This window comes from Rhinolophus sinicus, chromosome 3 (genome assembly GCF_057876585.1).
Source record: "Rhinolophus sinicus isolate RSI-liver-muscle chromosome 3, RSI-T2T, whole genome shotgun sequence".
In the NCBI taxonomy this organism is placed as follows: domain Eukaryota; kingdom Metazoa; phylum Chordata; class Mammalia; order Chiroptera; family Rhinolophidae; genus Rhinolophus; species Rhinolophus sinicus.
The window spans coordinates 149,052,877-149,069,891 of NC_142503.1; the positions used below are offsets into that span (position 1 = coordinate 149,052,877).

General features: G+C 36.2%; 1 protein-coding gene across 3 annotated transcripts in view; it reads right to left on the bottom strand.

Annotated features, from left to right (window-relative positions):
• NEDD4 (NEDD4 E3 ubiquitin protein ligase) overlaps positions 1 to 17,015 on the bottom strand; it is a 113,763-nt gene that overhangs the window by 19,901 nt on the left and 76,847 nt on the right. For 2 of the 3 annotated variants that reach the window (XM_019732300.3, XM_019732298.3), the window contains 6 exons: positions 16,147 to 16,208; positions 13,584 to 13,686; positions 8,674 to 8,840; positions 6,615 to 6,732; positions 6,360 to 6,527; positions 2,981 to 3,046 (listed from right to left, as the gene is read on the bottom strand). In XM_019732300.3, the coding sequence (XP_019587859.1) occupies positions 2,981 to 3,046; positions 6,360 to 6,527; positions 6,615 to 6,732; positions 8,674 to 8,840; positions 13,584 to 13,686; positions 16,147 to 16,208 (684 nt within the window). The remainder of the gene's footprint in view (positions 1 to 2,980; positions 3,047 to 6,359; positions 6,528 to 6,614; positions 6,733 to 8,673; positions 8,841 to 13,583; positions 13,687 to 16,146; positions 16,209 to 17,015) is intronic. The other variant, XM_074327712.2, reaches the window with a different exon arrangement.

Genomic DNA, 17,015 nt, shown 5'->3' on the forward strand with positions numbered 1-17,015 from the left:
AAGAATTCTTTTAAAAGGACAACATTCGCTTTTCACTGCTAGCTCTGTTAAAATTAAACATGTTTTAAATCATATTTTAAAGTGTATAAAATAAAGTATACAGCAGTTCCCTTAAAAAATAACAACAGTAGAACAGATAACAATGATGAGAGTGATAACAACACTAATAAAACATGACAGTAATAACAACCACACACGAAGTGCTATATAACACAGATCATGTCATTTAACCTCCACACAACTTGTAATGAGATAATTGCTATTATTGGCCCTTTTTACTTAGGAGGAAACTCAGGCTTAGAAAACTGAATGAATTTCTTAATAGATACATTGCTAGTGTGGAGCTGAGATATGAACCCAGGTCATCTAACTGGAGAAATTATCACCCACACGTGCCAAATCAAAAGTTACCCCTGCCTTCTTTCTGTAAGAGCCAGGGAGGTGCTGTTTATTGATAATGAATAAAGAGGTCTAGTTATCTCCAGGTTTACTTAAAATAGTCCAGGTCTGGCCTTTCTTTTGCCTTTTGAACCAGATTAGACTCTTCAAGGACTGGCCGGGTTCCCTAATGTGCCTTGCACGTAAGAACTATCACCACTGGTCTGCTTCCTAGACACACGGTTCCCTAGATACGCAGTAGGTAGATGTACATTGCTGACAGTTATGAAGAGCTGTTAGCCTGCTAAATAATGGAACTCCAAGTTGCCCAGCTTAACAAACGTCCAACAGCTGGCATGTAGATAAATGAAATGCAGCACACATATCTACTCAGTGGAATATTGTGAACTAAAACATACAACATGGATAAATCTCAAAAACATCACGTTAAGTGAAATAGGCCGGACATGTTAAGACTACAACTGTATGATTCCAGTTATATGAAATTTCTAGAAAAGGCAAAACTGTAGCAACAGGTGAATGGTTACCTGGGGCTGAGAATAGGTGTTGGGATTGAGGGAATTTGGGGGGGGGGGGGGATTGATAAAAGGGTTCTTAAACTTGATTGTGGTGATATTTTTACAACTGTATACATTTACTAAACCTCATTTATTCACACACTTAAAACTGGGTAGATTTTATGGTACATAAATTATACCTCAAGAAAGCTGGAGACAAAAAAGTCATGGAAATTGGTTTTTCAGTATATAAAATATAAACGATATCTAGATTCTGCTGCTCGTCTGGTTAACTTAAAATTGTTTCTTGGGGACCGGCCTGGTGGCTCAGGCGGTTGGAGCTCCATGCTCCTAACTCCGAAGGCTATCGGTTCAATTCCCACATGGGCCAGTGGGCTCTCAACCACAAGGTTGCCGGTTCAACTCCTCGAATCCTGCAAGGGATGGTGGGCTCTGCCCCCTGCAACTAAGATTGAACATGGCACCTTGAGCTGAGCTGCCGCTGAGCTCCCAGATGGCTCAGTTGGTTGGAGAGCGTCCTCTCAACCACAAGGTTTCCGGTTCGATTCCCACAAGGGATCGTGGGCTGTGCCCCCTGCAACTAGCAAAGGCAACTGGATCTGGAGCTGAGCTGCACCCTCCACAACTAAGATGGAAAGGACAACAACTTGACTTGGAAAAAGTCCTGGAAGTACACACTGTTCTCCAATAAAGTCCTGTTCCCCTTCTCCAATAAAATCTCAAAAAAAAAAAATAATAATAATTGTTTCTTGGATGAATGTCTGTCAATCTGAAATTCAACATTTTCATTGTATGGAGGGCGTTACAAAGTGCAGGGGGAGAAATACCATGGGTCTCTGTCTTAAGCAGGCTCCAGTCTAATGCAGGAGACCAGGTAAGTGGCAATAAGTGAAAGAAAGGCTGGTGAGGGCAGTCTTTTGGTGGCATCTTCCCTGTTGTTGATGGTCAATATTGACGGCCAATTGCACAGGTGGGTGCCCCACTCCTTCCTCCACACAGGAACTGTGTCTCTCTGTGCAGGGCCACCTTTTTAGATGGATGAGTCACTCTTGGGTTGTGGAATTTTGAGCCTCTGCATTCCTGTGCTGGAACTTCCATAAAAGTGAAAACTCCCACTTTTCAAAATTAATATATAGACTGCCATTCAAAATTACACATGGTCAGTGGAAAAAAGTGAGGAGGCCATTCCAAGTGGGGAAATGGAATGCACACAGACCAGGAAGAGGGAGAGAATTAGGACATGGGAACAGCGACTGGAAGGAAGAGCACAGACAGGAATGATGGGAGCAGGAGGCATCTGTGGGCAGATAAAGAGAAGGCTAGGCTGAAGGGGCTGGGAACCTGGGAGTTTTCATTTGGTTTTAAAAAACAAGTGGGAGCCATGTAAGAGAGAGACAAACTCAAAGTAATGAGAGTTGAGTCAGGAAGAAGATGCAGGCTGGGAAACCAAAAGGGAGTCAACAGTACAGATATGAAGTTGTTAAGGTCTAAGCTCCAGTCAAGGCCATGCCTGGGAAGGCTACTGAGGAGGAAGTGGATGACCTTGGTTCAGTGGCGGATGTGAGACTGAAGGGAAAAGAGAAAAGGGGGGACTAATAAACTCTGACCTGTCCACTGAGCCTGCTGATACTAGTGTGCACCTGTCCAAACCCTGACATGACTCTTCATGTACGGGGCAGAAATGGTTGCTACATGCCATGGGCCGTGTACAGAGCAAAGGCAGCTGGACACCATAACCCTGGATTGTATGCTGCCTGCCGCAGACCACCCCTAGCCAGTCCAGCCCTTCAACTGACAAGCCCAGATATCACCTACCGTCACCAGCACTCAGAGACTTGGCTTTCTTATTATGGGAGAGACCGTTCTCCTGGTTTTGTCTTTTTAACAACACACTTGGGCCTACCTACCCAATTTCCCCTCCCTTGTACCTCATTCCCAGAGCCTAGATTCTGTGCTGGATAGGTACTCTGCTAGGCACTCAAATGTCAGTGTTTTTTTTTTTTTTTTATAGTTGCAAAGTTTTCTATTTTTATTGATGATTGAGGGAAGAGGATAAAACTCACCACAGGAAGTGTAGGCTGTTCCTCAAAAGTATAGGCTTGTAAGCTGCCTCTTCTGCTGGAATGATTCTTATTTAAAAAAAAAAAAAAAAGAGTGACAATAACTTTAGGTCTTGGATTTGTCTTTGAATGGCAGATAGTATAGTGTAGGTGGGGATGATGGAGCAGAAGAAAGAACACTGGCTAGGACATGACCATAGAGACTCTGTAAGTGAAAGCACTCAGCTGCTCTCAATACCACTCACATGTGGTGCTTTCCAACTTCCAGCTCACACCTCTCCCCCCAATCCTAGACTGCCTCCTGGGCACTTTCTCTTGAATGTCTAACAGACACCTGCTCATTGTGTCCCAAACTAGATATGGTTTTCCCATGTTCACACTCACTCAAACATTCTCCAGCATTCCTCATTTTCAGTGGGCAGCACGTGAATCCAGCCATTCCCCAAGTCAGAAATCAGACACCCGACTTCTAGATTTCCCTGCTTTGAGTCTTATTTCCTTAAATTCTCCTTAAACGCTCCATACTGCATGCTGTGGCCAGAAAGTGCTCTACAGTGTGATCCAGTCCTATCATCTCTAGCTCAGAGCCTTTCCATCATTTCTGACACTCACTAGGATAAAATCTGTAACACAGAACACAAGGCTTAGTGCGCTCCCTGACCTGGCTCTTCCTGATGGCTCCAGTACTTCCCACCTCACAACCTACCAGATCTCTTGTTTCCTAGAAATCCCATATTCTTTCTTTACTTGTCTTTTTATATGCATGCTATTGTCACTATCTGAAATATCTTAGTTTTGTTATAAAATTACATCAAAATTTATAACACACATATAAATTAACTCAGAATATCCAGTGTAGGATTGTTTCTAACAACAAATAACTATAAACAATCTAAAATCTATCAAGAGGAGACTGGTACAATATCTTAAGGTTTACTTGCACATTGGCATATGCCAAAGTTTGATGATTTCTTTGGTTGTTGGTTTTAAAAGGAGTAAGTCCATATTCACTGAAATGGTCCAGTGTTTACTATACAGCAAGCGAAAAAAGTAAGTTACGAAAAGGTGTGCATGAGAGGATCTCAGGTTAAAAAATTACACAGAAATATATGTGTGTGCATGCATGTTTATAAATCTATACAAAATGTTCAGGACAATATATGGCAAACCATAATATTAGGTTGGTGCAAAAGTAATTGCGGTTTTTGCAATTATTTTTAACCTTTTAAACCACAATTACTTTTGCACCAACCTAATAGAAACTGAGGTAGCATGTGTTAGAGGTAAGATGGAAGATTTAATTTTCATTTTATATACCTTAATACTATTTCAATTTTTAACCATGACCATGCAACATTTTTAAAATAATGAATTATTTTTTTAGTAAGTAGCACATACATGTGGCATGAAATTTGAAGGCCTGCTCAATCTGTTCCTCCTTCCAGAGCTCAGCAATATTACCAGTTTCCTGTTTAGTCTTCAAGAAATGGCATACACATATTTTTATTCTCTGTCCTTTAAATAATTTATATAAATAATAGCACATTAAACACACTGTTCTGTACCCTGCTATATTTCACTGATCTTAGGGATTGTTCCATACAACACATACATTCAAAGCCATCTCACTCTTTTCAATGGCTGCATAGTATTTCATTATATGGATATCATATATCACTTTTAAAATTAAAAAAAAAAAAATAACAGGAGGAAAGGGAACAGGATCGTATGTGATTTATCACCAGAAAATCAAAATAGCTTATTCTTTAAATATTTGACTGACTTTTCCCATTCCTCTGACAAAAAAAATAAAATGAGTGGAAGACAGAATAGACAGGTGGAAGAAAGGAGGGAAAGGGAGCAGGTGATCTGCTCTTGGGTATTCACACAGGTATTCACAGAGAACTGTCTACTTAGAAGTTTCTTGGAGAAGGTACTAAAATAGAAATCAGCAAACTTCTGTTAAGGTCCAGAAAGTAAATATTTTCTAGGGGGCCACACAGTTTCTAGTATAACTACTCAACACTGACAATGTAGTGTGAAAGCAGCCATAGGTAATACTTAAACATATGGGTATGGCTATGTTCCAATGATACGTTAGCATATTGTGCCTTGCTTATTGTCAGCCCTCAATAAATATCTACTAATTGAATGAAGAGCAGGGAACTCCAACTAGAAATGACCATAGCATCCTCAGAGAATACTCTTTGTCTTCCACTGGATGATTTGCCTTGATGATACAGATTAGAGAGCTAGCAATGAAGCCAAGATCATGGCAGTGGATGTTGGAATACTTGCTCTGGACCCCACGAACAGTAATTTTTACAGCAGTTGCTGGAGTGAGATGTCATCTAACTTTTTGTTTAGTCAAAGTATAATACTTATTCACACACATGTGTTGGTAACATCTGTGGTATAATTAAGAAAAGCAGCCCCTGACATCCAGGACCAGGCCTCATACTCATCAGTAGGTTCAAGACAAAATCAAGACCACTCTGTAATCATGTCTGAACACAGACAAAACATGAACATTTTCCAAGCCACAAAGTACCAAATAGCTCCCTATCCTGGCAAACGTAACTGCTGCTTCTTTGTTAATTATAATTATAGCTTTAGCCTCGCTATAGACAAGATTTGAGACACCCAATCACAGAATTACCCTCTCTGTCTAACAACATCCAATGCACAGCAAAACCCTGCTTTCTTAAACCCTCCTTAAACTGCCTCACATGAGCCTAAATCCAATAAAGCTTTTTTAATGAACTTTTGCTGAGACACTCATGGTGTGTGTTCTCCCTTGCTGAAACGAGTAATAAACCCACTTCTTCAATTACAGGTATGTTCCTGGTGGTTGCTGGCTAAGGGGCATGGACATCATGGACATCTGGACTCCAAGGACCATTTGGATTATCCAAGACTCTGCTCTACACTATTACTGGGAATATTTGAAAAATGGCCATGATGTAAAGTTCCAAAGTCTCTAACATTATTACATGCCATTCAAGATAAAATTTTTCTCATCACAAGAAAAAAAAGTGTAAATATGTGAGGTGATGGATGTTAACTGAACTTATTGTGGTGATCATTTTGCAATATATACCTATAATAAATCATTATGTTTGTACACCTTAAACTAATATAATGTTATATGTCAATTATATCTCAATAAAACTGGGGGAAAAGAAAATTTTATGTAGGAGTTACATAATGAATGCAATAATATATATATATCATATTATATACATATTATATAATATATTATATATAATATTATATATATAAATATGTATATAATATATATTACATATATATGTATATATATATATACATATACATATAATATAAAATCCTGAAGCTACAACAAAATCTAAGAGCATCTTACTGAGCTGGATACTGGCTGGCCGGTGGCTGAATTTCCACAAATAGCGGGTAAGGCATTCAATTCTTCTGCAAGTTGAGCATGAACATCCATGTTATTTGATGGTGGAGATGATGGGAAAGCCTGATTGCTATACATGGTGCCTTCATCTTCTCTTATAATTTCCCAGTTCTAAATGAACAGAATAACCTTAAGCCACACATACTTTAATCTAATGCTATAACATGTGTCTATCTAAGAAAAAGAAATTATTTCTACCTCGGAAGACTCTCGGTTGTCAACACTTTCTGTTTCCTCAGATATCTGCCGCCTCGTGGTAAATGCTCGTTGTGCTTGCAGTTGAATGTTACCATTCTCAGCATCTGTTAGATTGTCCCTATATTAGAAGTATAAAAGCTATCACCGATGTCTGAAGAAAGTTAAAATGATAGTTAAATATTCTGTGATCATTTAAGAAAAATACCTATGTTAGATCAGAATTTATTATTCCTGGCCAAAGGCTATTTCAGCATGCAAAAATTAAGTTGTGGGCACACTGGTAACTTCAGAATACCTTACGGAGTTAACGTTTTTGTGAAACTGTGTAACATGTCTGACTTTGCTATTTTAGTTCATCACTGTGCCTACAATTGTGGCTGACATGTATGGGTACTCAAAAATATTTGTTGAATGAATGCATATCTGAGACTTTCACAAATAATTTCATTATATTATTATTTTGCCATCTTATTACAAGAGTAAAATCTAAAGTAGCTCTTGAAAGTTCATAGAAAAGAAGCTTTAAGAGTTGCATATACATCTTCATGAATCAGACAGTAACATTTTCTAGAACTGATCTTAAGCTAAGAGTAGAGTTACCCACACATGAATGGAGAGGGCAGAATGAGAGACAGTGTAAGGACACTACAATTAAAAATGTAATATGTTACTAATTAACTGGTATCTATTTTTGATCATATATATTAATAGTAATGGTTGTGGTCTAAAAAAGGGTAATAATAAAGGCATGTCTGGGTTTAGGAAAGGTACAAGGGTACCATACTGAGGGGTTGGTCTTCTCCGCTGTACCTTTCCTAAATTACCCCAGTCACTTATTACCTATGTTATTCTAGCTAGTATTTGCGTTTATTATAACCAAATCATCAGATCAAGAATTTTGTACAAATATTTAATAACAAAATTATTGTTAATTCATTTAATGCCATATAAGCCCAGGATAGTCAGAAGACCAGTTCTTATTTTACTGTTGCTGGAGAAAACGTAATTTGGACAGATGATTCCACAAAGGCTTCAGACTTTTTCCCCCCTAAACACTTGATTTTGGCTAGCTGAAAACAACATCAACTATAGTGAAAAAAATGTGATTCTACTCAGTATTAAGTCAGGCTTGCCATAATACTGAGGTATGCAATACGACAAATTTGCAGAATTTTACAGTGTCTCAGTTTTGCAGTCTGTATGTTATTTCTACAGAGAGCTCAATGCCTCTGTGCCATAGATCACTGATTTGCTTTGGGAGGATTTGAGAATAGAAAATACCTATGAAAGTGCTTGGGCTATATCAGACACAAAATATTAAAACCAAAAATCTGAACATTAATGAACAAATATGAAAAATTTTAAGTTTGTGTCAAAAAGCGGAAGACTAAAGAAAGACTTCTTAAGATTAAGGAAAGAGAAATGGAAGGATATTTGATAATAAATTTGAATAATGGGAGAATTTGTAAATATATATTTATAAATATAAAGTCTGATGGTATTAAAAGAAAAATGTCACTGAGGAGAAGTAAATTAGAATACCTTGAAGGTCATTCTGTCCTTGATCTGTGTATGTTGGAAATTATGTATCCATTGACCAGATTGGCAAATAGGTGTTTAACAAAAGACCCTTGTTATTGAAGCCTTTATATTTTACAAATAATTTATATTTTTAAAATGGTGCACTGTAGAAATTAACATTTTATTGTGTTTTAGTGACAAACTACAAAAAAATCTCCAAGATTTTCTAAATCAGTCTAAAGAAAAAAATGTACCCTTTGTGACTACATAATATTAAAAAACATACTGACCGACAATTTACCAAAATAAAGAACCAATTAGAAGGGTAGTATTTGTACCTCAAATAATTTAGAATATTATCAAATTATTTTTAAAAAGAAACAGCTATGATAGCATTTTTAAAGCCCTGGGCCATAAAAATCCTGGTATTCTTACAGTTTATGGATCCCTATATTACTATGAATCCATTTGAGACATGACCTCAAAACGAAGTGATCAAAATGTATTCAGATTACAAACGTGAGTCATCAACACATACTGAGGAGTTGGTCTTTTCCACTGTGTTCTTCTAGATTCATGGTTTACATAGTAGGTCCTCCCGAGAATGTCCTGTCTCTCTTCCCATCCTGGAGGTAGAGGAGAAGGTTCCTGTTGCTGCTGCAAATGGCAGGCAGCATCTGGTTGGTCCAAAACAACCCAGCCAGGCTGTGAAAAAGAATGGGAACAATCATGTTCAGGCCTGATTTTTTAACTCAACCTTACAAATTATGCTAGAGGAAATTGAAAAGTGATTTATTAATAGCATATCCAGTTCCAGAAATTATACAAAGGCAGAATAAGCACATTGTCAACCTTTAAGACCATACTATGAATGTTTTATGATAATGAAGACTTTTTTTTTTTTTTGCAGAATGATGACATTTAAACTTTGCTTGAAACAAAAATTTTCAAAAAAGTTTTAAAACATACCTGACAGACAAAAAAAAAGGACAGAAAAAAATTTAAATAAACAATTATGGAAAGCACTGAGAAATTGAGAAACAATAGCTTAAACCAGGGTAACCTTAGGCCATTCTCTAAATTTTAAGCAAGTGAATGAAGGGCAGGGATAGTGTCCTGTCGTACTGGGCACTGCCTTCCCACTGACAAAGCACCTTGTCCAGGGTGGAAATCAATAACTATCTGAGATCTGAAAAAATCATTAGATGAAGGTGAAATACGAGTATGTAGAGGAATGATAGGAAAGGGCAAATGATTTAGAAATAATTGCAACAGTGAACTCTTTAGTGATTGAAAAGTCATGATGATTCTCTGGTCTGACTTTTCTTTTTCTCCTCTTGACCAACGGAAAGCATTTTAGTCAAGCCAGGAAGCAGCCAAACAAAGGTTTTGTTTTGTTTTGTTTTAAATGCCAAGAAGGCACTGGAAATTTCCTCTGAGTCTGGGGAGGAGGTAAGTATTATAAAGCCTTAAGCTAAGTTGATAGAGCAAGGAATTAATTGAACAGGGTAAAAGGCAGTACATAAAAGGTTCTACTAAATACTGGAATGGTTAGGAAAGCATAACTACACTAGTCAAGAAAATTTAAAACTTCTCCTGAAGGGACAGAAAAGAAGACCTGAATGAAAGAAAAGACTTAATACGATCTTGACTAGGAAGACTCAATTTCACAAAGGTATCAATTCTGCCCAAGTTAATTTATAAAGTTTCCAAGATTCTGATAAAAATACATTATAGGTTTATTAAAATAATGAGACATGACAAATCTCAAATTCAAATGGAAACACAAACAAGCAGGAATAATCAAAATTCTATAAAAGAAGAGCAAGGCATAGAGACGAACTCTACCAGATAAAACGTATTATAAACCATACTAATTCAAGCTGTGTGGCACTGGAGCATGAGTAGACGGACAGCTCAACAGAATGGATTAGAAAGCCCAGGATGAGACATAAATTGTAGTATTTGATGAAGACCTTCCAAATTTGTGGGAAAATAGGCAAATTACCTAGAACATAGGAAAAATGTAATTTAGATTGCTACCTCATACCTAATACCAGGATGTTACAGATGGAGCAATATTTAAATATTAAAGTCAAACCAAGATGTTTTAGAACAAACCTGGGGAGATTTAAAAAATACTCTGAAAGTGGGGAAGCCAATAAATATGATACCAAACCCAGAAGGCATAAAAGAGAAGACTGATAAATTTCATTACAAAACCCCCAAATTTGTACATGGCAAAAACCACACACACACACACACACACACACACACACACACACGACAAAAAGACAAACTGGCCAACATAATTGGTACTATGATAATAGACAAAAAACAATTTCCTTAATAACTACAGAGCTTTTTTCCTAGGCACTGGGAATCTTGCACTGAAAGACTGTTGTTGCGGCAGCCAGTTGATGGCTTAGAATATAGAAAAGAATTCTTCTATACTGAAAGGCTAGATCTGAAAATGAAGATCAGGGAGAAGAGCTAGGAAGCAAAGGAATAAGTTCTGGCAGCAGGAGTTTCTACAGCAATGTTGATCTCTTCTGGCTAGCTCTACTGGGAGGGTTACAGCCTGAGGCAGAACAGAAGGTGAGGAATAGGGACAGAGGAAGACAGAATTATTCTGGAAAAGGGATGTGGATGGGGAGTAACACTGACTCACTTTCTTTCTTACTCATTTTTTCCTTTTCTATGGGAAATGACATCTCTTTAATTTTATTGTTTTTAATGCCCAAACTCCATTCTGTTCTTTCCTTCTATCCTCTTACTTTTTCTCCCCATCTATATTTACTTTCCTTCTCTCTCTCTCCTATCCTTTAAATGATCATAATATAGGATCGACATACCTAAAAATGAGTATTATCTATATTAAATCAGATTTTATTTCTCCAGTTTCAATTTCAAAAGCATGTAAATTGAATTTTTATATCTCACCTTTGAAAAAAGACTAACAAGTATTTTTTTGTTGAGTATGGTCATTGATTAATTTTCTGCAGATTAGTGAAATTTATTAATAAATGGGTACTCACTACTGCTTTAAAGGACAATAAAAAAATCCAGAGCTAGGAATATGGTACCAGAAAATGTTTCTTTAAAATCTTAAAGATTTGTCTCTTAAAGGTCTGCTTTTTGTATTTGTTGCCCAAGTAAATCCAAGAAGGGAGAAAAATTAATTTAATTAAGAACCTTTTAAAAAACCTGTTTCAAGTTTGAAGTACAGTTGTGCATTTTAACATTGTTTAGAAAGACTAAGTTTTCATTTTTTTGTACATGCCTTCCTATTAAACATGTATCCCCTAATATTCTTCATAGAATAATTTTCTAAGTATCAATGAATGTTACTTAATTACTAACCCTAAAGCTAATATGCAAGTGCCCTCAACTTAATGGAGTTAAAGAGGGTCAGAAAGAAAGCATTCAAAGCAACAAGTGTTATGTTAATCTTGTAAAATACATGCAACTAAATCTAACGTTGCAAGGGGTACAAAAATCAAATGTTACACAATTATCTATTATAGCCATACTCTATTGTACTAACGAATACAAACTGCCTAAGAGTGAGCCTCTTATGAAAATTACGATTGTTTTCTTTATATAGAACTGTGTATATTCAGTCACGAACTAGATGTCAAAGGCAAGACTTCCCTGGTCATTAGCTACACAGAATATAAATAAGCACAGATTCATGTGTTTGAATTCCTAGGGCCTTTCATAAATAAACTCCTACATGCTTACATCTACTGAAATTATAAGGTGCATTCTGAGGGAATTCAAACACTGAGACATGAGACCACAAAATAAAGAGAAGCAGGTCTACCCACAGAAACTGAACTGTGAATAAGGTACCTGTGATACGTGCGTGTGGGCAAACCTTGGAGCAGGTTACTAAATAATAAAATGCTGTTCATTTTTTTTAAGTTACTAAATAAAGAATTTTCTTTATTTATAGCAGACATCCTTCATTTCAAACAGAATTTCATTATGCAAGATGCCAGGTAGAGAAACTTCCACCTAATAAACATGTAAAAAAAATTTTAAGTGATTATTGTATGATATATCAGAGAAAAGCTGAAAAGAAAAAAGAGGCAGTCAAATAAGCTAATAAAGACTTAAGAGAGGATCCAAGTTCTTTGATGGCCAAACTAAGGGCTAATTATATTCTATGATTCAAAGAAAAAAGTTCTTTCCTTCTATTATTATAGATTCCCCCACAAAGTAAAATCTCATTAGTGCATATAAAAAATTCCCAGAAAGTCCTGTTGCAAAAGCACTGCTTGTTCTCAAGCTTTCTTTCTCAAGGCATGTGGGTTTGTGAAGTAGAGCCCAGCCCTTGGGGGGCTCCTCACCTTTACAGTTCTTCTGGAGATCTAACCAGATCCTCAAAGATGCATGGCTGTTGAGCGAGGCACACACACGCGTGTGTATGCGCGCACGTGCACTCCCGCACACGCACGCACACACACACACACAAACACACCTCCAAAGCAAATTGGTGCCAATGCACTGTGTGCTTTCAGTAAATCTTGTTGAGTAAGATGCTATCTTTTGATGATAATATTCCTTTTGATGATAACCTCAGAGGGCCGGTATTTTTTTTGTCCCCTTTTCAAATCATGAATTTTTCTTCGGAAAGAAACCCTAGAGCTCATCTGGCACAACCTGTCACTCTGTAAATGCAGAACCTGAGGTTCAGAGAAGTTCAGAGACTCACACAGTCATTCAGCTGGCTAGCAGCAGAGGTGACGACTAGGATTCCAGTTTCCAAATCCCCATTCAATCCTATCCCTAACACATGCTCGCTGCCTCTTCACTCATCCCAGAAGCATGTAGTTTTGCCCAAATACTTGATTTGGACTTCCTTTATCCTGTCACCCATGAAAGGTGTTCAATTCTATTTGCCCCCAAATAAATGTAGCTTTTTGTTAGATTACTTGAATTTTCTCCCTGTTTGTCTTATTCCCCTCCTTTCCTATGAGCCCCCTATACCCATCCTAACCATGATAGGAAAAGTAACAGAAATTACACTTCATAAGGGCTCCTAATTAGTATAGTCTCCTCAAAATTTCCATGTATTTAACTTACAAATACTAAATTGTGTTCTTTAATCATGGGGAACATGACATGGTTTTAGAAAACTGAAAAACTAGTAACAATTAATGACTGAATCATAGTAAGTGTTTTCATTTATAAATATTGTATTCTCTATTCCCTAACCTTTAAGAATGCCATTAATAATGGCCATTCATTCTACGGAAATATCGTACAAGGAAAGAAATATTTAATAAATGCTTGGGTAAAATAAATAAATATCCAGGTAAATAATTTTTATTGTGCCCATTCACTTAATTGAATAAAGTCATTTTTTTCTTCAGAGTATAGTAAAATAAGAAATCAGATATATTTTCTTTTAGTTTAAACAAATGTTTATAAAAATCTCACCTCTAATTCCTCAGCCTGTTCTGCATTATCTTCTTCTGAGCCACTGGTTTTAGGTAAATAAGTCATTTTTAATCTCAGATAACCTTTAACTCTTGATTTGTGACTGTAGAAAAGAAAAAAAAATATTCACAAAACTTTAACACTAGGAAGCAAAGCATTCATTTAATTAGCATTTACTGAACTTCTACTGACTATTAGAGGAGACTCAAAGACAAGTTTCAGTGCAGAAGCTATCTAGGAAAAGGAATAGATGGTGGAGAAAAAGGCACATATATAAATAAATAATTGTGGCGAGATAAGTAAGATACTAAGGAAGTTTAAGTCAAAGATCAAAGAGAATTTGAACGAGAAGTTAGCATTTGAGTTGGGGAGGATTTTATCTGTGGCAGTGAAGGGAAAGGCATACGAATAAAGGAAGGAGCAAAAACAAGGAAATTGATGGGAAGCCTAGGGTGCAATTAAGGAAATGGCAATAGTTGAGTTTGGCTAGACTACAGGGTACATAAAGGAGGCGGGGATAGTCTAGATGATGAGGTCCAGGTGAAACAAGGGAATTTGAGATTTTATTTTGCATACTCTCTGAAGCCAGAGCATTTTGGGAATAGAGATGCGAAAGGCATCCTCAGAGATGTGCTTTCAGGATACTAATCTAACCGTATGTTGTATAGGATGATAGAAACGTGGAGAGCAAAGTCTGGTAACTATCTGGTACCTACTATTTTCCTTTAACAGCTGTTTGAATCTGTCATACATTAATTTATCTCTTCTATTTGCATATTGTATTACCTCTTTGAATAATGAGTTATCTAAGCTAAAGGTTGCTGCCCACTATATTAACATTTAATTTTTTAAACCTGTCTTTCTTAAGCTTCTAACTTAAGACTTAATTCTGTCTATTACCCCCATCAATTTTAGCATCCTATTTACTTAAAAACTCCTTGCTTGTCCCATTTATACACACACACACACACACACACACACACACACACACACACACAGGCATGCATATACACGCCTATATATTTGTTTGTTCCTTTTGGTGATTCTTATAGAAATCAGTTATGTAACCAATTAGCCCTTGTCTTTCTAGACAAGAGTCCTAACCCTTTTATTCTGTCTTCAAGAAATACGCCCCACCCCCATGCTTTCCTTAATCTTTTTAATTGATTTCCTGTGTACAGTTCTCATGGATTTGGAAAGGATACCTTTCCTGAGTGGTCAATAAAATCCCTGAAGCTTATTTCCAAAGCCACTAACAATGGCCCGTCTCCATAGTTAAGGGGGTGTGAATACTCTGACTTGTTGCTATAAAAATGACTACAGAAAGCTTGCTCTGATAATGTTTTATAGAAGAGTTTCTCCACATGTTTCATGTCTTTCCAACTAGATAATAAGCATGTGGTTTTGGACTTAATGGGGCTAAAAAAAAATCTAGGAATGTAATACATTTTCAATCTGAATAAAGTTCTTTTCTGCACTTGCAGTAATATCTAGTGCAGACAGAAAATGTAAATTGTTATAGTTTTTAAAGATAAAGATACTAAAAAGCATTTGATAAATTGAAAAGCAGGCTACTAGTAGGGCAATCAAATAAGAGAAGAAGTATTTATTTAGTTATTCTTGGTATGTAGATGTCCCAATCAGCCCAAGATTAACGGAAGAGAGATTTATATTCCAAGACTTCTATAGAAATTAAATATGTGACTGTTCTTAGAGAAAGTTAAATATTAACAGTCAGAGAGCATTGTCACTTTTGTTTTGTTTTAATAGTTATATTACAAAGAGTAATTTCTTAAAATAATTTTTAAGTGAAAAAAATTTGCTAGTTCCCATAGTATGTTTTCAAATGCATTTTCTAGTTTTAAGAACAAGACAAATAGTGTTTTCACAGATGTCCTTCCTCTGCTTTACTTTGACCTTTTTGACAGTAAATCCACACACATGTCTTGACTAGATTTTACTTAACCATGTGGTACAGAGAAGATCAAAAGGAGTTCTACTTATGGCTTAAACTTTAGAATTTTGACAAAAATCAAGTAATTCAGTTTAGGAAAATGAAATTATGGGTTTTAAATTCCAGTCTTCACTCATGTTATTTTCTCTAAATATTTGAGTTTTCTGAAATACCTTTCTTTATTAAAGTATGCAAAATGTAGTTAGGTTTTTCTAAAGTTGGTTTTGTGCATGTCAAGTTAGATACCAAGTTGTACACGAACTGACATTTGTGATTTTTTAAAGCATAGTCTGACAAAGTTACATATACTTTAAGATATAAAATCAATACAAAATGACAAATTTCAGTCTTCTAGTCTGATAAATGTTAAGGTGACAAATCTTTCCCAAAGGGACATAATTACTTTTCTGTATTTTGAATTTTTTTTTTGTACTGTACATCTATTACTTTATAATCAGACCTAACAATAAAGCTTTTAAAAAATAATGTAATATTTAGAAGTAGCTTGTTAACAAAGGTTTAAACTTCGAATTTCCAAAGCAGCTACTATAAGGTATAATGAAGAAATTTAAAAAACCCTTAATATGTTATTATTTTATATTTACTGACCTTCTTGGGTGAAGAACAAAATCCTTAAATGTATATGGTCTCTCCATTCTTGGATTTTCTGTCTAGAATAAAACAGTGGGTTTTCAAGATATATATCTAACACCAAAAATATGTACTTTTCAAGAATATTCATGAATTATGATCTCAGGCATAACTGAAGTTAGAAGTGAGGAAAAAAAGTAGCTTTAGATTAAATGCTTACAATTGACAATACTTTCACTTTCCTGCACCACAGGAATTGTAACCGGCATCACACTCAGTCTAAAACTAGCTGAGCAGGTATGTTGTGGGGCCAAAAGTAGAGTAGGAAGTGAAAAAACAGTACAGTGGTCAGCAGAATATGAACAATGTCAGCAGGTTGGCATGGTTAGAGCATAGAGACAATTCCAGGAGAATGGAAAAGTAAACAGCCTGGAAAGACTGGATTAAATATATTATTAAAAGCTCGTAATTTCTGAAGACTATGGAGAGCCAACAAATATCTCAAAGGACTGATATAGTAAAGAAGTATTACTTCTCTTTCTTATCAAGTTCAGCAGCCTTTTGTTTTTGTTACTGTTTATTTCTCTGTTGCATTTTGCTTTGTTAACTACCCATTCAGTCATGAAACTCAAATTCTCATGACATTACTTTACTGGGTTCTTTTCCCGGTTCCCTTTGTCTGTCTTCTCTTTCTCCTCTAACAGACCCACAATGACTAAGGTTCAATGTTTGGCCTTCAGTGCTTTCACCTCTCTTATTTGGACAGCCCATCATTCTCAGAGATTCTGCTGTTCCCTTGATACTAACAAATGAGGCCTTCCAGTCTCTTTTCTCTACACAATTTATTTTCATATTTCTGTCCGCGACCTGCTTTAGGCTTTCATTTT